Source organism: Natrix helvetica, assembly GCF_964273705.1.
Source record: "Natrix helvetica genome assembly, chromosome: 8".
Lineage (NCBI taxonomy): Eukaryota > Metazoa > Chordata > Lepidosauria > Squamata > Natricidae > Natrix > Natrix helvetica.
In genome coordinates, this window is record NC_138559.1 from 1682890 (window position 1) to 1710024 (window position 27135).

The following is a 27135-nucleotide window of genomic DNA, read 5'->3' on the forward strand; positions in this document are numbered from 1 at the left end:
TTCGAATCTCTCGCGCCGCATAACGGAGTGAGCTCCCGTTACTTGTCCCAGCTTCTGCAGACCGAAAGCATGTAAAAAATGCAAGTAAAAAAATAGGGACCACCTTTGGTGGGAAGGGAACAGCGTTCCGTGCGCCTTTGGCATTGAGTCGTGCCGGCCACATGACCACAGAGACGTCTTCGGACAGCGCTGGCTCTTTGGCTTTGAAATGGAGATGAGCACCGCCCTCTAGAGTCGGGAATGACTGGCACATATGTGCGAGGGGAACTTTTACCTTGCTGCGGTATTGGATAGCAGAGAATGCATGGATCTGCCCAGAGGAACCTACAAGGTCTGTTTTTCTTTCCTGTCCCAACACAGGAGGGGGCCTTCGCTCTGGTCTTCAAAAGTGTTCATTATCCTGGCCAGGCGGTGGGCACAAGGTGAGTGCCAATCAGTCTGTCATTCCTTCCTCCCATCTTGACGGTCGGCACAGAGTTGATAAGATTCAACCATTGCAGGTTGGGTTTTCAACTCACTTGTGTGGAATGTGAAGGATGTCTGTTTGTGGTTTACTTTTATAGCTCTAATGTACACTGAAGATGGCATTTAATTTGGTTGTACGAGGTACAATGACAATAAAGTAAACTGAGTTGCTCAGGAGTAAAGTATGAGTAAGTCTCCCCAATGGCAGCTGCCTAGGAAGAGCCTTAGCTGCTCATCTCAACCTCTTGTTTTGCTTTCCAGAAGGGGAAGCCCTCTGCTCATTGGCGTTCGGAGTGAACACAAGCTTTCCACCGATCACATACCGATTTTGTACCGGACAGGTAAATCTCCCCAAGTGGATGCTCTGATTTTCCATGTTGTTATGCCTCTGTAGCAGCCCTGCGTGAAATAACTTTGCAGCCAGCATAGTGGGACATTGCGGGATGGTAGAAGTCAGGGGCAAAATCGATGTCCCTTTTAAACCCTGGAAGCCATGATGGGCTGACAGCCTTCCCCCTGAGTCCTTGAGAGATCATCCTGAAAGGAACTGGACAGGTAGAGTTCTAAGAATCATCCCCCGAGGCTCCCGATGCCCTCCTTCCTCCTCAGCTAGAGCTGGAAGTGGATTTTAGTTTTTTTCCCTGGCACCAAAAACTGGAAAAACAAGTTGGGCATACTTCAAGTAGGTACATTGGTGCGCATTGGTCATATCCTCCAGGTCAAGCGTTTTGGGCAGGAGGATTGGATTTGCAAAAGGCCGGCTGGTGTTTCATCCCGTTTAGGAGATCATCAAAATGCAAGAATTGATCCTCAACTTCAGGGCTCTCCAACCTTGGCAATGTTAAGCCTGGAGGACCTCAACTCCCAGAATTCCTGAGCTGGCCAAGTCCACAGATTTCTTTCTTCCTGAGCTGGCCACAGGTGATCAAAGGGTGGGAAAGGGTGGCCCCTTTGGGACAGAGGTCTCCAACCTTGGCCACTTTAAGCCTGGAGGACTTCAACTCCCAGAATCCCCCAGCCAGCTTTGCTCCCTAGAATTCTAGGAGTTGAAGTCCATCCACAGGTCCTAAAGCAGAGGTTTCCAACCTTGGCCACTTTAAGCCTGGAGGACTTCAACTCCCAGAATTCCTGAGCTGGCCAAGTCCACAGGTCATAAAAGGATGGAAAGGGTGGCCCCTTTAGCAAAGTTGGCTGCGGAATTCTGGGAGTTGAAGTCCTCCAGGCTTAAAGTTGATAAGGTTGGAGACCCCTGAAGTTGAGGATGAATTCTTGTATTTTGATGAGTTCCAAAAAGTGATGAAGCACCACTTCTGCAATCAAATCCTCCTCTGAAAATGTTTGACCTGAAGGATATGACCAATGCACATAAGTATACCTGTTTAAGTGTGCCCAACTTTGCTGGCTGGGGAATTCTGGGAGTTGAAGTCCGCCAGGCGTAAAGTTGCCAAGGTTGGAGATCCCCTCCTTTACTTTGCTGGCTTAAAGCTAAGAAGAACCCATTTCCTCCTCGAGCCCCCCTTCAGCCCAGGGTTTATTGATCCGTTCTGTGCCATCGAGTCGTTTTCAATTCTTAGCAGCCGCATGAACCAATTTTCCCCACGGCATTCGTTTCCCCACTCTGCTTCCAACGGTGTTCCCCAGTGCCCCTGGAGCTGAGAGTGCCCGCCTTTCCCAATGCCCGGGGGATCTTCTTTAGAGAGGTTTTAAATAACGTAGGATAGCCTGAGCCTGGTCATTTGTGCTTTGCGTACCTGCACGACTTGTCGATGTGTTTCTGAAGTTGCTTTCCGTGTTGCCCTTGCAGCCGCTCAATCTGTAGATCTCTCATTTGATGGCCTGCCCAAAAAACCGGACGAAGGTGCTGTGGAGACCAAGCTTTTAACTTACCCGCCTCTTGCATCTCCCAAGAATAAATCAAAACACGTACAACCTTTTTAATTTGTGGTTTGCTGCTTTCCACTTGAGAGGGAGGGGGGAACAGGCCCTGCCCTGCACCCCCCCAGTTCCCACCTCCTCTGCTTTTGTTTCCGGAATGGAGACAGGCGTGTGGTTATCTCCCTTAGTGTCACCTCTGAGGGCCAAGGAAGAGGGATGCCTCGTTTTCACCTTGTGTGCTTGTGGAAAGCAGGAGGAGCTCCCGATTAAAGAGGTTTCGTGTGTGGGGGAAAATTTGCATGCCGTTCTTGTGAAGGGTTTTCCCCCCCTACCTCTTCCCAAATTCATTTCTGGTCCTTCTTTGCCCCGATCTCATTTTCTTCCTCTCTCCTGAGGTTTATTAACTGATACCCAAAGGTGAGGATGCTGATTTTTCCCCCTGGCGCTTGACTCCCTTGTTTAAAAAAAAACAAAAAAACAGGTATTGACATGGAAGCTGGACCTCATACTGTCCTCCCGATTTGTATGAATGCACCTGATGTTCGTTCAAAATCCTTGGCTGGCTAATCATGATCAAAGCGAAAAGGTTTCAGCGGTTTTGGTGGACATTCCTGGAGGCAAATGGGCAAAGGTATCCTGTCTTTAAGGAACAACAGCAGCTTCCTCAAATACCGTATTTTTTTGGAGTATAAGACGCACCTTTCCCCCCCTCTAAAAGAGCATGGAAATGTTGGTGCGTCTTGTACACCGAATGCAGCTATTTTTGGCCTCCTGAAGCCCCTCTCCCCTCATCGCTTTTGGCAAAAGCAGGTCGTTTTTGCCTTCCCCCACCCCCCAGAAGCACCCTTCAGGCTTCAGCAGGGCTGGGGGAAGTGGAAAATGCTGTCGTTTTGGCAAAAAAATGGGGGCATTTTTGCCTTCCTGGAGCCCTGTTGAAGCCTCCAGAGTGTTCCTGGGGGCTGGGGAGGACAAAAATATTTTTTCCTAACTTACCTCTTTGAAATCTTGGTGCATCTTATACACCAGTGCGTCTTATTGTCAGAAAAACACGGTATTTAGATATTTTCTCTGATTTCAGGAGGCTGTATCAGTCTCAGGAAGGATATAACCCAAGACAATCCCTTGAGTTTCTCTCTTAAGCCCTGGCTGGAGGAGGGCAGGCCTTCCCCTGGGGTCATTCCATGTTAGGTGGTCTCGGCCTCCCTGATCGATGCGATACTTGCGGAGATATAGCCATTTGTTTGACCCCCCATACTGCAGCCTTCGACAGGATGGCTCTGAGATTTCAGCAACTTTGAGATATAATATCTCCAGCAATATTTTGTTGAGAAAAACAAAACATGGCCATCTTGTACAGCTTGTTGTGCTCTATTAAACAAAATAATAAAAACATTCTCATGAGCGATCTCCACCTAGATAAGTTGGAGCAAAGTTGCCCGAAAAATGACAGCGGCTTGAAAAAAGGTTAAAGTTGGGCTTTTTATATCTCTGGAAGGAAAGGTATGAGAAATGTGAAGCTTTGTGCGTAATAACTTAGCAACACAAGGTTTTCGATCGTAAAATTTCATTCTCCTACTCCTTTCCAATAGTTCACAAAAGTTGACGTTTTTTGTAAAAATGCCAAAAATAGAGTATTTTCAGCCCGCTTTTACCCCCCCCCCCCAAAAAAAAAGACCTTCTGGAAACTCTGTTAAATCATTCTCATTAGAAAGAGCATTTTTCAAACTCCCTAAAAAAGTAGGGTTGGTTTTTCATCGCTGACGTATAAATCCCTAAAAATAGGGACAATGTTATATGGCGACGTCACGTGCGTTCTATTATTGTTTCATCTTGTTTTATGTAGGCATCATTACTGCTAGACCTGGAAGGTTGAGAATCTCTGTAGATTCTCTCTAACAATTGGCATCCCTGGGCCTTTCTGACTCTCCCTGAAAGAAATTCCAGTTTGGGATCCCCATAGGATCTGCTGTTGTTTTTTGCTGACGAGGATAACTGGGCCTTTGCTTTTTATTTTTTATTTTTTAAAGCCCCCTGTAAAAAGCTCTGTTGATTCAGCTGGGCTGACAGCCTGACTTTGATTAAGATACTTAGACAGACCGTGATGTCGCAATCAACTGAGCAATCATTTTGACGTGATTATCCCCATGGGGGAGCGGGGGAGGGTTTTGGAAAAGTCCGAATGGTCTCTGTCACCGGGTGATCAAAACCACGGGCCATGGTGAGTTTCAGTGATGCATTGGCCCCTCACCCCAGTTCCTCCCTCTTTGGCTCACTTCCTAACCCAGGGGTGTCCAAACTTGGGAACTTTAAGACTTGGGGACTTCAACTCCCAGAATTCCTCAAACAGCATGGTTGTCTGTAGAATTCTGGGAGTTGAAGTCCACAAGTCTTAAAGTTCCCAAGTTTGGACACCGCTGTCCTAACGGAAGCAGGGCGGGCATTATGGAGCCCCCCTCCTGCACACGTTCTTCTGATGTGCTAAGGGAGGGGACTGCCCTTCCCCCTCTCCTCCCTGTTGGGTGAGAAGAACTCCACGGGTGTGTCCGTGCACGGTGCGCTTTGGGGCTGCCCGCCCAACGTCTGATGACGCTCCGTCTGGTCTTGCAGGTAAAGACAAGAAGGGCACTTGCAGTCTTTCTCGCATGGACAGCACCACCTGCCTCTTTCCTGTGGAAGAGAAAGCTGTGGAGTATTACTTCGCCTCTGATGCCAGGTGGGCAGTACGTGCGGAGGGCGCCGGAGAGGCTCCGCCATCAGCCATTAAAAAGATATTTTAGCCTTTTCAAATGCAGGGAGCCCTTGACCTACGGCCGGGGAGGGGGCTGGCAAAGTTCAGGAGAACCCGTAGCTAATATTATGGCTGGTTCGGAGAACCTCCAAATCCCACCCCTGGTTGGTCCTGCCCACGCCACCCCTCCCACCACGCCCCTCTTCTCCCAGGAGTCTCCATGCGTCCCATTTTGGATGCGAGGTAAGTGCAGCGGAGGCTCAAGGAGGGGGGAGAACGGGCTGGAGCCCAGGGGAGGCAGTTTCCCCCCTCCCAGAGGCTCTAGGAAAGCCTCCGGAGCCGGGGGAAGGCGGGAATGCGCCCCCCTCCCTCTGTTGTGGTGCAGGAGGTTGATTAGGCTACGCCCACCCAGCAACTGGGCAGAGAACTCACTGATGAACTCTTAGAAAACCACCCCTGCCTACGACTGTAACCAAGCCCCAAAGTTCTGTTCCTAAACAAGACTGGTTAAGTGAATTTTGACCCCCTCGAAGACCCTCTTTGCCCCAGTGGTTAAGTCAATCACTGCCGTTGTTAAGTTGGTAACGCCATTCCGTAGGGAATCTGGCTTCCCTGTTGACTTTGTGCCAGGTAACGTTGCACTGAGTTCCTTAGAGGAGAGAGGCGGCAGAAGTAGCAGAGAATGAAGCTGTTGTACAAGCTGGAAAGTCTCTCTCAGTAAAATAACGAAGCTTAGGTGAACACTGAATTCTTGTCATGAATGGTTCTCCTTCATAAATCACCCTACTTTCATTCATGGGAATTTTAAGTCAAACATTTGAGTAGCAATAGCACTTAGACTTATGTATAAGCCGCTTCCCAATGCTTCCCAGGTCCCTCTAAGCGGTTTACAGAGTCAGCCTATTGTCCCCAACAATCTGAGTCCTCATTTTACTGACCTCAGAAGGATGGAAGGCTGAGTCAACCTTGAGCCTGGTGAGGTTTGAACTGCCAAATTGCAGTCAGCAGAAGTCGCCTGCAGTACTGCACTCTAACCACTGCGCCACCATGGCTCAAGTTTCTTTGGTAGGCATGGTTGATATAAGGAGTACAAATAATAGCATCAATTCTCTATATTTCACTTGGTTTTGGCATCATTTTTAGGGGACACCCCCCCCCCCCTCCTATGGGTGTCCCATTCTCAATTTGTTTCTGGGTTCCTTCAAGAGAGGTTAAGCCATGCTCCACCCTTCTCTCGCAGTGCTGTGATCGAACACACCAACAGGGTGATTTTCCTGGAGGATGACGATGTGGCAGCCGTGGTCGAGGGCCGCCTCTCCATCCATCGCATCAAGAGAACTGCTGGGGATCATCCTGGCCGGGCAGTTCAAACTCTCCAGATGGAGCTCCAACAGATCATGAAAGGTACAAAGGGTTGGGACTTTTCAAACGTTTCTCTTCCCAGGCTGCTTCTGATGTGTTCACGGTTCCTTCATGTGTACACCTACCATCTTCTGTGGCCTATTGGCTAGCAGGTCCTTAGAAGGCTCCTCCAGGTGCTCTCAGGTAGGACCATTTGGCCTATTCAAGGTCTGTTTTTCATAACTGCTCAGTTGGAATTCAGATCCTTCCATGAGCTCCTCTTCATGGTCCAGGCATGGCACCTCCTCTCCAAGAGGACTGAGCCAGTAGAGGACGGACACATTTCTCTTTTAGAATAGATTGGACTGGTCTGGAATGGAATGGAATATGGAATAGAATAAGGGATAATAGAATAGAAGGGAAAGGAATATGGAATAGAGTAGAATAGAATAAGGGAGAAGATAATAGAATAGAATATTGGAATGAAAGAATAGAATAGAATAAGGAATAGAATAAGGGATAATGGAATGGAATAAAATAGAATATAGAATAGAATAAGAGTAATGTAGAGTAGAATAGAATTAGGATTAGAATAGAATAACAGAAGGGACCTTGGCGGTCTTCTAGTCCAACCCCCTGCTTAGGCAGGAAACCCTAAACCACCCCAGACAAATGGTTGTCCAACATCTTCTTAAAAACTTCCATTGTTGGAACATTCACAACTTCTGGAGGCAAGCAGTTCCACTGATTCATTGTTCTCACTGTCAGGAAATTTCTCCTCGGTTCCAAGTTGCTTCTCTCTTTGGTTAGTTTCCACTCATTTGATTTATTGTTTTTGATTTGATTTATTGATTTGTTGACTTATTGTTGCCATCTTCCCTCAGCAGTTGATGAACTGTTTTTCTTTCTAACCCTGTCAACAACACCAATAAGCTGAATTGGGGATCTTCTGACAGAAGTGGGATTGACCCATTGGATTTTAAATGAAACTTAGTTTAATTTAACCAATCTTGGTTTAATTAAATCATTCAATTTTGAAAGGACTCGCAGTTGATTTAACCATGACTTGCTAAATAAGTCCCATTAACTGGCTTATGTTGTGTCAGCCATTACATAAGCCGTAAACCATCGTTCCTAAATCCTGAAAGTTCATGATGTGATTTCTTTTAGATGTTGCCTTTGCACTTTGTTGAATCCAGCATCAAGACAGACTTTCAGTTCTTCCAGAACTTTTCTTTTTACTTCCCTCTTTGTATACCAAGGTTATCTTTTCATTAATCTTATTTCTGCTGTTTGTCATTGTTGTAAACTCCCTTGGGAAAACATTGTAAGGCAGGCAGCGTGCAGATTTTCAAATAAAAATAACGAAAGAGCCATTTTTACACATTTACTGAGGAGGGAAGTCCTAAGAACGCTATTTAACTTCCAGATAAATATGTGTTGGATTGCAGGATCAAAGCATCGCCAAAAAGTTCTTCCTTCTTGCATTTCCAATGACATTAATCAGTTTAAAAATTCGAGTCTCACTGTGTTAACCATGGATTTTGTTCCTAAAATTTAATAAAAGTTAAAGTACCCCAGTAATATCTCTTTATATCTAAAAAGCCTTCAAGAGTAGAGTGAATGTCAAGTTCCTAACCTCTTGTCAATCATATCGGTACCCAAAGGGATGGTTTTAGTGTAGTTCTGCTAATAGGAAACCAGTGTCTTCTTTGCCAGCCTTGGTTCATAACGATGGAATATTATGGATTAGTGCAGAGGTCACTTTTTGAAAGAAAATTTTTAGACTTCAGGTAATACCGGTCAAAAGTATCAAAATATTTTGCTGTCCAGATGTATTAGAAGCTGAAGCTCTTTCATTGTCCAATCCACGTAGCCAAATTTCAGATTTATTCCAAAACTTAAATCACATTTCAAGTGACAGTAAATAGCCTTAATTCCATTTTAAAATATTACCTGAATTATAAACCCAGGCGTGAATTTTAAAAAGAAAACAACAGGTGTGCCTTTGCCTTAAAGATCAAAGCCAAAGCATATTATGCATTTTCTGTATATGATGGACACGGTATGTTTACACTTTCAGAACAGCGAAATGGGTTTTTTTATTGTGTTCTGAATGCAGAATGTGTCTGAGAGTGGCTTTCTTTTCCAAAATGTGAAGGGGCAGGTTGCCTCTATTCAGTGAAATTCTTTTTTGTTCTTCCAAGGTAACTTCAGTTCATTCATGCAAAAGGAAATCTTTGAGCAGCCAGAATCTGTCGTGAACACCATGAGAGGAAGAGTCAACTTCGATGACTACACAGGTAAAGGCTTCAGAATTGTCTTCTGCTCAGAAAAATCAGATGATTATGTTTTTTACACAAAACTCTTGTCTTTCCAAATGTGGCTTAAGTGCAATAGATTTCCTTCGCAGAGAAGATTTGTAGATGGTCGTTTAACATTGGAAAATGACAATAACTGCTTCTCTGCTTGTGAGCAAATTATTTTCTTCCATTACAGTGAATCTTGACTAGTAAGCTTGCTGTGGGCCAACTTGTCCCATAATCAATACCTCTGGCTATTTTGTTCCCTGTTTATCACTGGGGGTTGCTTTGAAAGGCCTTAGAGCATATTTTGTTACTAACCAATGTTCTTTTTCAACAACACGTCCCTGGTGATTGGCAAGACCCAACAGAGTCTTCATTTCCTTAGAGTTCTGTGAAAAAAAATCAGGTGGAACCACGGATGATGACCTCTTTCTATCGGTCCACCATAAAAAGCGTCCTCACATACCGCATTACAGTATGGTAGGCTGGTTTAACTGCTGCAGACAGGAAGGCACTACAGAGAGGGATCAATTCGGAACAAGAAACCATCGGTTGTCTTCTTAACACCACTGGGTGACATCGCCAGGTCTCGCTGCTTTAGCAGAGTAAGGAAGAGACTCAGAGATGCTTCACACCCTGGTCAGTGTCTACCTTCGCACTTCTACCATCGGGCAGAAGACGTCGAATGATAGCAAATAGGTTTAAAAATAGTTTCTATCCTTGGGCCGTCAGACTCTTAAACACAATCACTCCACGCACACGGGGAAACGTATGACTAGTTTTTCTTTTTCTTTTTCCCCCTAATTGCTTGCATTGGTATTATTCGTTATACTATTTATGTTGTTTGTATTTCTTGTCATGGATTGCACCAGTGACACTAAAGCCAATTTTGTTGTATACATGATGTACAATGACAATGTCACAGGAAAATTCCAATAGGAAACAAAGGCAACAATGGAAGCAATGATTCTTACTTTTAAGATCAGAGGTTTATTGTTTCTAATAATTTGGAACATTAGAAATGAATAGATATAAAAGATACAATAGCGGTAATATACTTGCATTAATAAGTCATTGCAATGGGCCAATGGTTCACAGCAGATCCTACATGGACTGCTATAAATCAAAGGGCCCCGAGTTGATCTTGAATCTTTATACTGTTCCTCTAACCCAGGGGTGTCCAAATTTGGGAACTTTAAGACTTGTGGACGTCAACTCCCAGAATTCCCCAGCTTCACAACTTCACTACACCTGTGTACATTACTTTCAATTCCTCATTTCCAACAGTTTCATTGTTCCTATTTTGAACGAATCCATACAAGTACATATTTTGCAAAAAAATATATATATTCACAGTTAGCACCTCTAACCTTGCATGTTTTCTGTCGGCTGCCATAGTAACGGGGAAGGTCATGGTATTTGGGAGGGGAATAGGTGCTGGTGGAGATATCCCGAAGGGAGTTTTGTTCTCACCATCTTCTGCGCATGCTGAAGGCTCGTGTTTGGCTTTGGTCAAGACCAACCGTCTCTGCATACCAGCTGAATGAGGCCACCTGAAGATGCACCCCATGTGACACCCTTGGGGGTTGGAGATTGCACATTGGGTGGGAGTAACTGGGGGGAGGGATTTGGGTAAATGTTTGATATGTACAAGTTGGCGCTTTTTTGCTGCAGCCCTTGCTTCACTTTGGCTGTTTTCACGTCCAGCAAAAGTACCTTTTATCTAATTAAATGGAGTTTAGGGTTTTCTTTCTTGGATTTTGAATGAGGCACGCCTGATACATATTTCACAGTTAGCAACGGTTCAGCAGGATTACAAATATTTCTGATAAATTTTGAAATCATCTTAGCTGAAAGCTTTGGTTCACCTCTCTTTTCTTCTGGGGCCTTCTATTATCCATAGGACCTATTGAATCTAATAGATCAATAGGCTATATTTCTTGATTCAATAAAGGCTATGTACTCTCTTTGGGGTGAGCCTCCTTTTGTAAGAGTTGCTAAAGAAATCCTGCAGCCTCCTTTTGCACCGAAGCCTCCCTGCTCTCTCTTCTCTGGGCTGTTTTCTCCAAGCCTTTGCCACCTTGTTCCCCACAGTGAATCTCGGGGGCTTGAAAGACCACATCAAGGAAATCCAGCGGTGCCGCCGCCTGATCCTCATCGCTTGTGGGACCAGCTACCATGCCGCCGTCGCTGTGAGTAGCTGAACTCCAGTAGCATTTCAAAGTTTCTGAACAATTAGCAATGCTCTGCAGCAGGAAAAGGCCAGTCCTGCTATTGGGTGGGACTGCAGCTTTTTCTTGATGGTACACACATAGTGTGTGTGTGTGTCTGTGTGTGTGTGTAATCAAAATGACACCCACAACCATGTAGCCGAAGCCTTGTGTCCTTTTTATGTCTTTCACTAGTGCTGGTGTTTTGCCAGTGCCAAGCTCAGGCCTGCAAGTCACAGTCTTCTTTTTGGATTTCAGGCCTGCCACAACTTTCTACTATGGGAAAATGGGAGGGGGGATTATACGGAGGTGGGTGATGTGTAGCCATCAGGGGTGTTTTTTGGAACTATGGAAACGGGGAAGAGCTGCTATGAGAGGGTTAATTTACCAGAGTGTGGATGGCACGAATGATACGCAAATAAATATCTACCGTATTTTTTTTCGGAGTATAAGACGCACTTTTCCCCCCCAAAAAGAGGGTGAAAATCTGGGTGCATCTGACACACTGAATACAGCATTTTTGGCCTCCCGAGTCCCCGCCCCCTTCACAAAAATGGACATGCAGAGGGTTTGGGAGGCTTATAGAGTGCTCCCGGGGGCTGGGGAGGGCAAAAACGAGCAAAAACAGGCTGTTTTTTGCTTGTTTTTGCCCCCCGCATCCCGCAGGAGCACTTTGCAGGCCTACCAAACTCCCGGCGTGCCCCGTTTTTCACAAAAAATGAGCCACGCAGAGGGTTTGGGAGGCCTGCAGAATGCACAAACTTTTAAAAAAACATTTATCTCTTCAAAATTTTGGTATGTTTTATACTCCAAAAAATACGGTACTTAAAATGGCCCTGCAGCTTCTGAGTGATGCTTTACTTAGGAGCTACAGTGGCGCAGTGGTTAGAGTGCAGTATTGCAGGCGACTTCTGCTGCCCGCCAGCTGCCAGCAGTTCAAGTCTCATCGGCTCAAGGTTGATTCAGCCTTCCATCCTTCCGAGGTCGGTAAAACGACCCAGATGGTTGATGGCAACAGGCTGACTCTGTAAACCGCTTAGAGGCGGCTGTAAAGCAGGGATCTCCAACCATGGCAACTTTAAGCCTGGAGGACTTCAACTCCCACAATCCCCCAGCCAGCTTTGCTAAAGGGGCCACACTTTCCCACCCTTTTATGACCTGTGGACGTGGCCAGCTCAGGAATCCTGGGAGTTGATGTCCACCAGGCTTAAAGTTGCCCAGGTTGGAGAACCCTGTTCTAAGATGAAGAGCTCAGTGCTTTTACTACTTTCATTGTATATTCTGTTTCTTCCTTTCCCCTCTCTGTCCTCCTCCCTGCGTCACTCACCCAGACTCGCCAAGTCCTCGAAGAACTGACCGAACTTCCCGTCATGGTGGAGCTGGCCAGCGACTTCTTGGATCGAAATACTCCCGTCTTCCGAGATGATGTCTGCTTCTTCATCAGCCAGTCAGGTGGGAAGGCCAAGGGGGGCCTTGGTGATCAGCTGACACAAGAATGCAAAGTTTTCCCAAAGCTTTAGCCATACTCCCTGTCTTGTAGACTGTTTTTTTCTTCTCCTAAAGATAGTGCTAGTGGCAGCTTGAACCTCCATAAAGTTGGATATACCTGCATAGATCCAACTTTATGGTGGCTAAAGCACTTCCTATTAGTACTTCACCCCAAAGGAGCATGGTATATTTTTTATTCAAGGTGGATGAACTGTATGAATATAGTCGACCCCCCCATGGCTTAGAGAGCTGCCAGGCCGATATCTGCAAAACTTGGCAAGGAGCCTCGGAGAGTCACAAACCAATTAAGCGAAGTAAGGGCCTCCTGCAAACTCCACTTCCCTGTCGCTCCTCTTTTATTTCCTTTGGGAAGGGCCATTCATCATCCATCTGTGGCCTTCCTCCCAAATCGACCCCTGTTCTTTAGCTGTTCCCTTTTTCTGGCAACTCTGCGCATGCGCACACTGGGAACATGCTCCAGCTGTTCCTCTGCCTCACTGATGTCTGACTCTGAAGGCATCTGATAACTGACATACGCCTCTGGCCCCCTCTCTGCCTCCAACACAGAGCCCTCATCAGAGCCTTCCCCAGACTCCAGGACTGGCCCATGCTCCTCCCCAACCTCTTCACTGTCCGAATCTGCTGCCAGCTCCACTGGCTGGCAGGCCACAATTTCTTCCCAAATATTGAAGGAAAAGAGAGACGTCCAGGTTCATTCACAAGGTGAGACCCTGTCGCTTTGGAGAGCCAAGCTTAATTTATCTGTCTTTGAGGTGTTGCCCTTGTTCATAATGAAGGTGGAAATAAGGCCCCTGCATTGACAGACCTTCAGCGCATGTTGAGAACACCTTCTTGGTTGACCAGGTCCATTTCTCTTGGCAGGGGAGACAGCTGACACCCTGATGGCCCTTCGGTACTGCAAGGAGAGGGGAGCCCTCACCGTGGGCATCACCAACACCGTCGGGAGCTCCATTTCACGGGAGACGGACTGCGGGGTGCATATCAACGCAGGCCCAGAGATTGGGGTGGCCAGCACAAAGGTGAGGACTCTGTGCATAAAGAGAGCTCGGATATGCAGGTTGGTGTGAAGGTGTGCCAGACAGAGGTGGGATTCAGCAGCTCCTGACCAGTTGTGCAGAACCGGCAGCAGAAATTTTGAGTAGTTTAGAGAACCAGCAAAAACCACCTCTGGCTGGCCTCGCCCCCATCTATCCTCTGCCTCCCGAATCCCAGCTGAACGGGAGGAAATGGGGATTTTGTAGTACCCTTCCCCATCACAGCCACCAAGCCACGCCCCTAGAACCGGTAGTAGAAAAATTTCAATCACACCACTGGTGCCAGCCTAATAGGTCTTACTCTGAGTGCCCATGCTGACTGCACCTGGGCCCTTCTGCTTTTCTTAAGGACAGGAGTTGGAAGTCCCAGGAATTAATCACCAGCTGCAATTCTGAAAAAACCTCCGTTTTATGCCTCCTGTCAGAAAGGCAGGACAGGTAAGAACATGTAACTCATGTTCTTACCTGTCCTGGAGAGCTGCCAGGCCAAGATCTGCAGAACTTGGCAAGGAGTCTCGGAGAGTCATGAACCAATGAAGCGAACTACTTCTCTCCTGCAAACTCCACTCCCCTTTCGCTCCTCTTTTATTTCCTCTGGGAGGGGCCATTCATCATCTATCTGTGGCCTCACTCCCAAGTCAAGCTCTGTTCTTTAGCTGTTCCTTTCACCTGGCAACTCTGCGCCTGCACACCCTGGGAACAGGCTCCTGACGTCTGACTCCGAGGGCAGCTGATAACTGTCAGACGGCCCTGGCCCCATCTCTGCCTCCGACACAGAGCCCTCCTCAGAGCCTTCCCCAGACTCCAGGACTGGCCCAGGTTCCTCCCCAACCTCCTCACTGGCTGAATCTGCTGCCAACAGGGCCTGAAAAGCAGAGGACACACAAAATAGGGCTTGGAAAGGAGGAGGGAAGATTGCAGTGGGCCATTCGACAAAGCTTTGGCCTGCTGTTTTTTTTTTTTTTTCAAATGTTTGTTTTAAATTCGGCTAAATCTATTTTGGATTACTGTACATTTGTGTGTCTCCCAGCTCAAAAAAGGAGATTGGAATTTGGTTCTCCGGGGATTTGGGGGGAAAAGGGGAAGGTTGTGGTCAGCTGCCCTGCCCCTTCCCTTCTCCACTCAATACAATGCAATACAATACAATAGCAGAGTTGGAAGGGACCTTGGAGGTCTTCTAGTCCAACCCCTTGCCTAGGCAGGAAACCCTACACCACTTCAGACAGATGGCTATCCAACATCTTCTTAAAGACTTCCAGTGTTGGGGCATTCACAACTTCTGGAGGCAACTTCTGTTCCACTGATTGATTGTTCTATCAGGAAATTTCTCCTCAGTTCTAAGTTGCTTCTCTCCTTGATTAGTTTCCACCCATTGCTTCTTGTCCTGTCCTCAGGTGCTTTGGAGAATAGCTTGACCCCCTCTTCTTTATGGCAGCCCCTGAGACTCCCCCTGCAGGAGGGCTCCCCTCATGGCAGCGGTGACCCACCCAGAGGCCAGGAGAAGGGGGTTCAGGAGAGGATGGAGGGCATCCCAGAGCCCAAGCAGACTAAAGCAATTGAACCAAGCAAAAACCAGCCCTGGGCTCCCATTATCGGGAGAAGGACGTAGCTCAGGCTCCATTTCTTTCCTCATCTGTGCCCTGCCTGATCTCCGAGGAACTGAGCACAGCCAATCTGATCCTCATCAGCTTTGAGCAGCAGGGGTCTCCCAGGAATTGCATCAGCCTGGGGCCAGGCAGCCAAAAAAGCCAACACGGTTCTAGGCTGCATCAACAGAGGGAGAGAATCAAGGTCACGTGAAGGGTTAATAGCCCTTTAGAAGGCCTTGGTGAGGCCACACTTGGAATATTTGCATTCAGTTTTGGTCACCACAATGTAAAAAAGATGTGGCGACTCTAGAACCGGGATGGTGAACCTGTGGCAGGCAGAGCCAGGCAGGCGCGTGCTGGACAGCTGAGTTCACCCTTTTTTAAAGCCACTTTTCACCCTCCCCAGGCTCCAGAGGCTTTCTAGGAGCCTGGGGAGGGCGAAAAAAGCCTCCCCCCTCCGGAGGGCAAAAAATGACCCTACGGGCAAAACGGCCCTATGGGCAAAGTCCAGTTTGCTCATAGGGCCGTTTTTAGTCCTCCGGAGCATTCAGGGGAGCCTCCCGAGGGCTCCGGAGGGCTAAAATCGTCCCTACAAGCAACCCAGAAGTGACTTTCGGTTTCCTCGTAGGGTTGTTTTTAGTCCTCCGGAGTCTTCAGGGAAGCTCCTGAAGCCTCCGGAGGGCCTCCAGGAGAGGTGAGAGGGAGGCTGTTTTCGCCCTCCCCAGGCTCCTATAAAGCCTCTGGAGCCTGGGGAGGGCAAAAAAAATGCAAAAAATTGGATGTTGCGCCTGTCATGCTCGCATGCACACTGGGGGTGTTGCACATTGCATTATGTGTGTGGCACATCCGCACATGACCCCCCTCTGCTCCTCCGCCTTATGGCACGCAAGCCAAAAAAGGTTCACCATTGCTGCTCTAGAAAGTGCAGAGAAGAGCAACAAAGAGGATTAGGGGACTGGAGGCTAAAATGTATAAAGAACGGTTGCAAGAACTGGGTTTTGTCTAATCTTACGAAAAGAAGGACTAGGGGAGACATGACAGCAGTCTTCCAATATCTCAGGGGCTGCCCCAAAGAAGGGGGAGTCAAACTATTCTCCAAAGCACCTGAGTGTAGAACAAGAAGCAATGGGTGGAAACTAATCAAGGAGAGAAGCAACTTAGAACTGAGGAGAAATTTCCTGACAGTTAGAACAATTCATCAGTGGAACAGAAGTTGCCTCCAGAAGTTGTGAATGCCCCAACACTGGAAGTCTTTAAGAAGATGTTGGATAGCCGTTTGTCTGAAACGGTGTAGGGTTTCCTGCCTAGGCAGGAGGTTGGACTAGAAGACCTTCAAGGTCCCTTCCAACTCTGCTATTGTATTATAGCTGAAATCAGTGAGGTATGTACACCACCTTGAGTTGTTTATAAAAGCGATGAGGCGGGATTTTTTTTTTTAAATGAACTGTTCACTCTTTATAGTTGCTCCTTTTTTTTTTCAATCGGTCCACATTTTTTAAATTGAATTATAAAGTATTAGAAAATACAAAGTAAATAGAAAAGCAGGGAGGGAGGGAAGGAAAGAAGTGAGGAAGGCTACAAAAAGAAAAAAAGAAGCATTGACTTTCAACTCTGTTACAGTAAAATAAGGCATTAAAATCAAATCACAACTTTTTGCTTTTTTGTAATAATATGGACAAGCCATTTCTGTAAAAAATCTGTCCGTACGGTCGCTCCGTTCCTGATGATGATGAAGGGGAGAAGATGGCCGCTCTTTCAGGCATTTCTTTTTTTAAAAAAAAATAGTTTTTATTAAACAGTTTTACCTTGAAAAACAGGGGGGGAAAACACAACAAAAAAAGAAGAAAACAAGACAGACATAACAATATAAAGTAATTATACCGCCTCCTATATCGGCATTCCTGTTGAGCCTTTGTATTTCCCCATTCTCCATTGCCATCCTATCGGTTTTACCTTCTCTAATAATATAATAACGGTTTCTTTCTTCCTTTCAGGCATTCCTGATTCCACTGTCAGGGATGCCCTGAATTGACTTTGAGGGATTTGTGGCTGCTGCTTAACGGGGGGCCCTTATTCTCCCCTCTTCTCCAGGCCTACACAAGCCAGTTTGTCTCCCTCGTCATGTTTGCGCTCATGATGTGCGATGACAGGATTTCGATGCAAGAACGGCGGAAAGAGATCATGCTAGGCCTCAAGTTGCTGCCAGGTAAGGCGCACAAGGCCAACAGGGTCAGTTTTAATAATGTTTTAATTTTATTCCTCTGAGGCTTGTAAGCCACCCAGAGTCAATTATGTGAGATGCTGCATACATTTCAATAAATAAGTGTGTGTGGGAGTTTTGTGGCAACACTTTTTCAGGCAGGCAAACCCACTAGTGTGTCTTCAGCACAGGGAGGTGTGTGTGTGAAGGGAGGTGAACGGTCTTCAGGGCAGGTAGAACATAAAACATAGAATAACAGAGTGGGAAGGGACCTTGGAGGTCTTCTAGTCCAACCCCCTGCCTAGGCAGGAAACCCTACACCACTTCAGACAAATGGCTATCCAGCATCTTCTTGAAAGCCGCCAATGATGGAACACCCACAACTTCTGGAGGCAACTTCTGTTCCACTGATTCATTGTTCTAACTATCAGGAAATTTCTCCTCAGTTCTAAGTTGCTTCTCTCCTTGATTAGTTTCCACCCATTGCTTCTTGTTCTACCCTCAGGTGCCTTGGAGAATAGCTTGACTCCCTCTTCTTTGTGGCAACCCCTGAGATATTGGAACAATGCTATCATGTCTCTCCTAGTCCTTCTTTTCATTAAACTAGACATACCCAATTCCTGCAGTTGTTCTTCGTATGTTTTAGCCTCCAGTCCCCTAATCATCTTTGTTGCTCTTCTCTGCACTCTTTCTAGAGTCTCCACATCTTTTTTACATCGTGGCGACCAGAACTGAATGCCGTATTCCAAGTGTGGCCTTACCAAGGCATTATAAAGTGGTATTAACCCTTCATGTGATCTTGATTCTATCCCTCTGTTGATGCAGCCTAGAACTGTGTTGGCTTTTTTGGCAGCTGCTGCACACTGCTGGCTCATATTTAAATGGTTGTCCACTAGGACTCCAAGATCCCTTTCACAGTTACTACTACTGAGTAAGGTATCACCTATACTGTACCTGTGCATTCTGTTTTTGTTGCCTAAATGTAGAACCTTACTCTTTTCACCATTGAATTTCATTTTATTAGATAGTGCCCAATGTTCAAGTTTGTCAAGATCCTTCTGTATCTTAAGCCTATCTTCTGGAGTGTTGGCTAATCCTGCCAGCTTGGTGTCATCTGCAAATTTGATGAGTTCCCCATTTATCCCCCCATCCAGATCATTGACTAGGTCTTCTAGTCCAACCCCCTGCTCAAGCAGGAGACCCTGTGCCACTTTAGAGAAATCATTGTCAGGTCCTTTCTTGAAAGCCTCCAGTGATGGAGCACCCACAACTTCTGAAGTCAAGCTGCCCCACTGGTTGGTAGGAGGGAGTGTGAGGAGTGTGATACCAGGCAAATAACTCAGTGCAAGCCAGCTGGATTGATTGTTTCTTCAGAAGAGACTAAATCCAGGGCAAAACTATCGTCATGGCTGCACCAGACCTATCCAAGCTTTATGAGCTTGACATTAGCATGGGGGGAGAGGAGAGAGAGCATCCCAATTCTCTCATTCGACCCCGATCCTGCAGAAGCTTCCTTGAGTGTTAGTCTATTTCTGGACACCACTCAAGGTATTGAAGGATTATGTGGCTTTGGGCCTAGTCCTGGCTTCAGGCGTGCTGGTATTGTGGTTTCCCTCACAAGGATCTCGGGGAAGGTCTCTGGCAATCGGCCGCGGCCAACTCAGCGCAGCCAACTTGCCACGGGACAAGAGTCACACTAATATAGGAGAAATAGTGGGATAGAATCCGTGGTGGGTTGCAGGCGGTATGCCCCAGTACAGGCATACCGGAGCCTGCCCAGATCCCTGGGTACCGATACGGTGCTCCAGAGGGCCCACCCGCCCAAGCTCCTGACCTGCCCTTTAAAGCCTTCGGCACTTCTGCGCACGCGCATGGTGCGTACAGGGCCTGTGGGGTGCTCCGCCGAGCAGCTGGAGCATTGTGGAGGCTTGCAGAAGTGTCGCTGGCAGCTACAACGCCTGCCGTATCCATGTGGGCAATGCCAATCCCATGCCAACCGGAACCCACCACTGGGTAGAATCATGAAAGAAAGGATGCTCAAGGAGGGAATGAGATAAAAAGTGAATGGCAAACATTAAAATAATTTAAAATAATTGAATTTTCCCCGCAGCGAGTTTGCCGTGGCGAGTTTGGCATATTCCGTCTCAGGGATGAGCATTCTCTGCTGAGCCCCCCCTCTTTGGGCAGGGGTCCCCCGAGAAAGGCTATCTGCACCCCCATTTGGATTGCAGATTGAAGAAAGCAATCCCCACCCCCCATTTTAAAAACCAGGGGTCCGATCCCACGGCTGCAGAGTCTGCCTGTTATGTGCCCATTTCTGGCTGTTTTTGACTGCAACTTTCTAAAGTTGCAGCTTATCAAAGGTCTCCGAAGACTCTTTGGCCGGGGTCAGTCGTCCACTTTGGAAGCAGGGTCTCCTCTTGTTCCTTTCCATAGGTCTGATCAAAGAAGTGCTGAGCATGGACGACGAGATCCAGAAATTGGCCACCGAGCTCTACCACCAGAAGTCCGTCCTCATTATGGGCCGGGGATACCACTACGCGACCTGCCTGGAAGGGGCCCTGGTGAGCGTCCTCTGGAAGCCCCCGTTGAGCCGGTTTGGAGAGAAATGTTCCTAGTCCCTTGGGGGCAGATAAAGTGGGGGTGGGGGTGAAAAGAGAAGCCCGTCAAGCGTTGTCATTCATAGTCATGTAGGGGGACCAGAATGTGGACAGACTTCAAAATCAAAGCAAAAGATCTAAAACAGAGTTTCTCAACCTTGGGCCACTTTAAGCTGGGTGGACTTCAACTCCCACAATTCCCCAGCCTGCATTTTGTTTTTTCTGTCCTGTCCTTCTCCTCTCCTTTTCCTCTCCTCTCTACATTTTATTTTCCTCTCCTTCTCTCCTCCTCTCCTTCTCCTTCTCTTTTCCTTTTCCTCTCCTCTCCTCCCTACATTTTCTTTTTCTCTCCTTCTCTCCTTCTCTCCTTCTCTTTTCCTCTCCTCTCCTCCCTACATTTTCCTCTCCTTTCCTTTTCCTCCCCTCCCCTCCCCACCCTACAGTTTCCTCTCTTCCTCCTCCTCTCCACTCCCATTCGATAGGAGAATGAAGCAAAGGGTTTGTTCTGGCCGATCCTTTGTGGAAGCCGCCTCTTAAAGCATCCACAGTCTTCTTCCTTCACAGTGGACACAGAAGGAAGTTGAGGGAAGCAGTTGGGTTGTTTTTTTTTTGCAAGGAACTCACGTGGCAGCTTCACACGTGACTTTCCATTGAGGAATAGTTTGTCTCTTGAGAGATGGAGAAGAGGGAGAACTTTGTTTCTCGGCCGAGGCAGCCGAGGCTAACGAAGGCCTTCCTTCCGCTTAGAAAATCAAGGAGATCACCTACATGCACTCGGAGGGCATCTTGGCCGGGGAGCTGAAGCACGGGCCCCTGGCCCTGGTGGACAAGCTGATGCCTGTCATCATGATCATCACGAGGGACAACACCTACGCCAAGTGCCAGAATGCTCTGCAGCAGGTCATGGCCCGCCAGGTAGGCAGAGGGGCCCGGGGGACCCTCGGCTGTTTCCCCCCTCCCCCATCAGGAAGATTGAGTCCTGCTGACTTTATTTTAGTCCATTCCAGCTGGGAAGGGACCTCCTTTCTCATGGGAAAAAATAGGAAGACTATTAACAAAACAAAGCAGATACTCATAAAGATGAAGGACCTCGTATAAGCCGGAGAAGACCCACATGGGAGCTTCTGGGTGGATGTCCATGGAGATTCTCAGCCCTCTTGGTTGTCCCAAAGATGCTTTTTCAAGACTTTCTTGTTTTTCTTTGAAGATGTTTTGCTTCTCATCCAAGAAGCTTCTTCAGCTCTGACTTCAGTTCCTTCCATTCCCCACAATCTAGTCAGAGCTGAAGAAGCTTCTTGGATGAGAAGCGAAACGTCTTCAACGAAAAACACGAACGTCTAGTTGCTTTTGGAAAAAGGCATCTTTGGGACTTCTTGGTGGATGTCGGAACTGCCATCTTATGCCTGAATTTCACATCTGTTAGCTGCCAGCCTGGCATGAACTGTTGGGGGATGGGGGAGCTGGATGGGAAGAGGGAAGCGGACTGCTCATCGTACCTTCCGGAGTCAAGCCTGGAAATGGAATGGAATGGCTAATGGCTTACCAACCAGCCTGCTATCGGAGACACTCCCCCAAGCCATTCAAATTTAATTGGACAATAAGGGACAGGGAAAGTTAACCGGAGAAATTTGGCGTGCAAACTTCAGTTCTGGCTTTGCTATTCTGTAAACCACTTGGCCTTTTAGTAAAGTATGCCTTTTGCTACAAGTGGAGTTGAGGGTGTTTTTTAATTAAGGGACCAAGTTGGGGCAGGACTGACACTAGCTTTGGACTTGTCTGCAATCATTTCCCCACATTTCCAAATGTGTTCTTTTGGGAGGATAAAGTTTGGGGAGGAAATATAATAGGAGGTGGTCCTTGTTTAATGACCACTCGTTCATTGACTGCTCTTTGGTGACTGAACTTACAGTGGCATTGAACAAGTGGTAGTTATGAACGGACCTTGTACTGACATTGGTTGCGGTGTCCCTGCAGTCACATGATTATGACCTTTCCTGCCGGCTACCCACAAGGAAAGTCAATGGGGAAGGCGGCAGGAAATCGGAAGTTGCAGTCAGGTGAGGTCGGATGGCAACCAAGATTGTTGGAACTGCCGTTGCTAAGTGGCACAGTCTTGTAGTTTTTCAGCTTAACAACAGTGTCACTATCACGGAATTTCTATTCTCAGCATAATTAAACAAGCCATGGTCTTGAACCCTTGAGAAAAATGGAAATACATCCCAAGTAAAGAATGGTTGAAGAAGCGTTGTGTCTCCTACCACAATCTAATTTTGTTATTGTAAGCAGAACGTGTGTGTGTGTGTGTGTGTGTGTGTGTCTTTAAGAGGGGTGTGCACCAAAAAAAGACAAGATGGAAGGAACATTTATGTATTTTGATTTTTTTTCCGAGTCCAACTGTCACGGATTGGCCCCCCTGTGTGTCTTTGAGGCTTAGATTGAGTTGATGGAGACTTCTCTGTGTTTTAATTTTTTTAAAATAGGGGCGGCCTGTTGTGATTTGTGATAAGGAAGATTCCGAGACCATCAAAAATAACAAGCGAACCATCAAAGTCCCCCATTCGGTCGACTGTCTGCAGGGCATCCTGAGTGTGATTCCTTTACAGCTGCTGGCCTTCCATTTGGCTGTTCTGCGAGGCTACGATGTAAGTTACGCTCTCCCCATCCCCCAAAGCTTTTCTCTTCCCAACTAGCCCCCAAAGCCCTCGATAACACAGCATTGGGCTCCCCGTGGGAACCACTACTCCAGGGGTGTCAAAGTGAAGGCCCACGGGGCATTTAGATCCAGCCCACGGGGCCGTCCTGGAAACAGCAAAGGACTGGCCCCCGGTGCTTCTGCCAACAAAAATGGGCTCCTAAGCTCCGTTTTCGGCTCCCGCGACCTCCTGCGAGGGTTTGCCAGTGAAAATGGAGCTCGAGGGGGGGGGAGGGGGACTGCATGCGGGCCTCCTGAGCTCCATTTTCACTGGCAGAGGGTTGCAGGAGGTCGCGGGAGCGGAAAACAGGAGCCCGTTTTTGCTGGCAGAGTGCTAGGGGCCACCACAGACACCCCCAACACGAGTGATGAGCCGGTCGCTCCCCCCCCTCCCCCAAGACCAAACACAACCCTGATGTGGCCCTCAATGAAATCGAGTTTGACACACACACACACACTCACACCCTGCACTATGCCTTCCCAGCTCATTCAGGCTGTGATGTCAGGGGGCTTAAATAGACCTAGCCAATTCCTGGAAATGTAAGAGCAGATATTCGTGTCTTCTGAGCTAAGCTGGTCTGGAGGAACTGTCAAGGCTCCTTAATTCCTACTATGACAAAGATTTTAACAGGTTGTGTATATCATTTTCATTCTTCCAGGTTGACTTTCCCAGAAACTTGGCCAAATCTGTGACGGTTGAATGAGGGGCTCGCCCAAGGTTGACAAAAGAGATCCCCCCCCCCAAATCTCCTCCTTCACTTTTGGTACCGAAAAACGCTGATTTTAAAACCTTTCTCCCGTGATCAATTCTTACTTCCAATATAGAAAAAAAATCTTTATACTGTAATTGTTGCATTTGTGATAGTTGAGGAGCTTAATCCACAAAGCTCCTGGTAGCATTGTCCAGTGGCAGCGAAGTCAAGAGTGCTGGGGGGGGTTTCTCCTTTTTTAAAAAAAGAAACACACCAAAGTCTGTTTATTGTAAAATCCTCATCAGTTGTATAAAATTGCATCGTTTCCTAGTTATCTCTAGGACGTTGAGAGTGTGGAGCTCGTACAGGGATGTGGAAATGAGATTGCGTACGACAGAGAAGGGCTCAAATATCGGCTGCCTTCTTTTCCATAAGTGCTCTGTAGTCACCATTGGGAGAATCTGGGTGGACTTTTTTTGGCTCCAAGGTTTCTGCTGGCGAGTGTATTTCCACACACACCCCACCTCCCAATTAGTCCACATTTGTGCAACCCCAGACATCCGTTCTGTGAGCGTTCCCCTTTCCAGCCCACTCATGGTGGGTGGATCGTCTATCCGTCCTCGGTTGCACAGGCCTGCGTTTTGGAATTTGGCGTCACGCCTTCAGCCCTGCAAAAGAGGGTGAAAATACCTGCCCCAGTCCCTTCACAGAGGCCTACGTAGCTGCTCCTCCTTCTGACGTGCCAGGCCTTTAATGAGAGTCAAGTCAAACGACTGCAGGTTGACTTCACCTTGGCATTTGTTTATAAGGGAGGACCCTTTTCTCCAAAGAAGGTAAAAGGTTTTTCAAGGAATTTATTTTCCAGTGCATCGAAGAGAAATGCCAGCCTTTGAAGGTGCAATGAGAGGGGGACAAAAGGTCTCTCTTGAACCGGCATGGCTGAATGAGAAATGGGCTGGGCAGCTCTTGAGTCCTTCTCCCACTTCCCTTCACCTGGGAAGGCGTCTGGAGGTCTCCAGGGAATCTGGAGAACCAGGGAGGAACAAGGGAGTTGTGTCTTCCATCCGGATGTATTTTAGGTCTGCTCTGCTTAGCGTTCCTATTCCTGATAAAAAGAGGGAGAAAGGCTGGCGGATGTTGAGTTGGAGCCGTTGTGAGAAATGACGGGTGCATTTTTGTATTTCAATCACCCCCCTCCCCATCCACCATCCCCAGTGCTTCTCCAGTTATTAGAAATGTGCAGAATTTCCTTCAGTCCAAATAGATTTGCTTTGCACAATCTTTTATACCAGCCCAGCCCTCTGTACTTGGGGATATTATGCTGATATTTCCGCAGTGGGCAGGAGAGCTAAAAGGATGCTAAAATGACCCCCTTGGGAATAATACGGAAGAGACCAAAGAGAAATAGATGCCTCTGGAAAGCATCCTCTAGCTCTGAAATCTAGAGAGGATGCGAATGTAATAAAAATCCAGAGTGGCCAAAATATTTCAACTTCCTTCTGATTGATTAATGGGACAGACATTGGCACTTAAAATGGCTTTCATTGATGTACCTCTAGAATGGAGAAAAAGCAAATTGCGCAGAAACTCAACAGAAATTTAAACTCTTGTCAGCATATAAAGGTAAGCTGAACCTAGGCCTGTTCTCTGCACCCTTTTATTGGAAAAGAAATATCCTAATAGGGCGACACATCCACCCTTATTGTGCACTTGGGGGTGGGGAAATGACCAGTAGTACCCATTACTCGGAGGCTACTTTAAGGACTGCTTCCTAAGTGTATAGGAGTCTACAGCATCTTCATCCTAAAAGGATGCTTTCCGCTCGTGAAAGAAATGGTAGTTTGCAGCGAACACTGGAAAGTTCAGAAATTTTATTATGAAAAGAAGTTTCTTGGCCAATGTTGATCTTTGTGTCATGTCCAAAGGTCTCCATCCTTCTTGGGGGCTGCTAGATTTCCATCTGAGCTGCCCGTAACAGAGTCAAAAGCCTTAGGATGGCTGCAGGAGACTCTTCACTCAGCTTGTCTCCGCAACTCTTAAGTCAGCCAAGGAAGCGCATAGCAAGGAGAATGCGCTGAACCGGGAAAAAAATAGCCACACCTGTTGTGGCCTATTTCTCCTTTGGGAGCCACATGGCATCCAAGGCCAGGAGGGAGGAGGCCAAGCTGTAAGGGAACACTTTAGAGCAGGGGTCTCCAACCTTGGCAACTTGAAGACTTATGGACTTCAATTCCCAGAGTTCCTCAGCCAGCAAAGTTGCCAACCTTGGCAACGTGAAGACTGGTGGACTTCAACTCCCAGAATTCTTCAGCCAGCTGGCTGAGGAATTCTGGGAGTTGAAGTCCACCAATCTTCATGTTGCCAAGGTTGGAGATCCCTACTCTTGAGGGCTTCCTGCTTCATTTTCTGCAGGAAGCCTTCCCCATGCTTCTAACACCCCAGGAATCAGGCCACTCAAGTGGCAGGCGAGTGCGTTTGTGAGGAGGGCAGGCACTGCCTCGTGCACATGAAGCACCATTCGTGCAAGCAACAGACGTGAGCTTCACGCACACACACAAGGGCCCACCATGCAGCTGTGCGCACACTCACGCCTGCCACTTGCTTGGAACCCATTCCTCCCCATCCCAGCCAGTTTGCAAAGCTGGAAAGGTTGGGTACCCCTGCTCTCCAGGGCGCCTGGCCTCATGTCTTCTGCCTCGCGGAGTCAATTCGGTCCTGGCTTGGGCTATGTGTGCGTGAAAGTGAAACACCTGGGCGCACGTTCCTCCTCCTGAATGTAGATCTTTGGCTTGTCTTGGTTGATGGGACCATCGTTTGTTTTGTGTAGAACCTTTTGTCATTTCAGTTGTTCTCTGGGTTTTGTTTTGTTTTTGTACTTTGCTCTTTGAATAAAGACAAGTGTGTAATCTTCCTTATTGGAGCATCTGTGACCGATGGCGTTCCTTCGGGGACAAATGCCGCCTGCAATGTCCCAGATTGGGTCTGAAGTGCGCTTTAGTAAAGAAAAGTGAAGCCACCTGCATGGTTAGGCCTGTCATTTCACCCTCGCCCTGGCTTGGAAATCATTGCTCGGACTCATGAATTTCCCTGCGTAAGGCTTCTTGGGGTATATTATTTTGGCATGGTTTTGTTCCCCAACTGTTATCAAAACCTCACCTCTTTCACACTTCTACAAAGAAAGAGATGAAAGCTGAATTCACACCATTGCAACCATCCCCCCCTTCCCAAGCTTTTTCTATTAAAAAAAATATTTTTGTGCAGATATTTGCAACTTTGGAGAGGCTTCATATTCCACACCGTCAGCTTTTGAGGGACTCTGCCAGTGGTCAGTCACCTCCCAAATGGGCCCCGTTGGGCTGAATCTACAGAACATTTTCAGGGCAGGCAAAACCAACGGGCCAAGTATCCCCCATCTCTTTATGGGCTCATAATGTGATTTGCCTCTTCGGGGAGGGGGCTTCCCTCAAACACTGTCTTCTGGGCCAGTGGGCGTTCTCCTTCAAGGGACTTTGGTCTATGAACTCTTCAGCAACATATTTCAGGTTCGCCAAACAACAAAACTCGAAGCTGGAATGTGGCTGATTGAACAGCTTGTGTGGTCCCAACAGTTATGTCCAAGTCATTCTGGTTGAACACTGGGAAAATCTCCATATGTGCTAGACAAGGAACTAACTCGTGTGTGTGTGTGTATGTGTGTGTGTGTGTGTGTGTGTTCATGCAGAGGTGGCTGGACAGCTATTTGTTGGGAAGTCTTTGATATGTATGTGGATTTATACACCAATCAGTAAATTGGTTAATGGTCTCCATGATCCCTTAAATCAGAGGTCTTCAAACTTGGCAACTTTAAGACTTGTGGAATTCTGGGAGCTGATGTCCACAAGTCTTAAAGTTGCC

General features: G+C 47.2%; 1 protein-coding gene across 3 annotated transcripts in view; it reads left to right on the forward strand.

Annotated features, from left to right (window-relative positions):
* The window catches only part of GFPT1 (glutamine--fructose-6-phosphate transaminase 1), a 42797-nt gene extending 16645 nt beyond the window's left edge, over positions 1-26152 (forward strand). The window contains exons 7-21 of one of the 3 annotated variants that reach the window (XR_014176052.1): positions 361-422; positions 727-806; positions 2270-2323; positions 4948-5053; positions 6309-6472; positions 8617-8712; positions 10810-10907; positions 12257-12377; positions 13296-13453; positions 17149-17263; positions 19694-19821; positions 20605-20772; positions 22338-22499; positions 23209-25514; positions 25578-26152. Coding sequence is in view for 2 of the 3 variants with exons in the window: in XM_081960983.1 (XP_081817109.1) it covers positions 361-422; positions 727-806; positions 2270-2323; positions 4948-5053; positions 6309-6472; positions 8617-8712; positions 10810-10907; positions 12257-12377; positions 13296-13453; positions 17149-17263; positions 19694-19821; positions 20605-20772; positions 22338-22499; positions 23209-23253 (1557 nt within the window). In the remaining variant the exon portion in view is untranslated. Of the gene's footprint in view, positions 1-360; positions 423-726; positions 807-2269; positions 2324-4947; positions 5054-6308; positions 6473-8616; positions 8713-10809; positions 10908-12256; positions 12378-13295; positions 13454-17148; positions 17264-19693; positions 19822-20604; positions 20773-22337; positions 22500-23208 lie in introns of all 3 variants that reach the window. The other 2 variants (XM_081960983.1, XM_081960984.1) reach the window with 2 other exon arrangements.
* Positions 26153-27135: the final 983 nt, after the last annotated feature.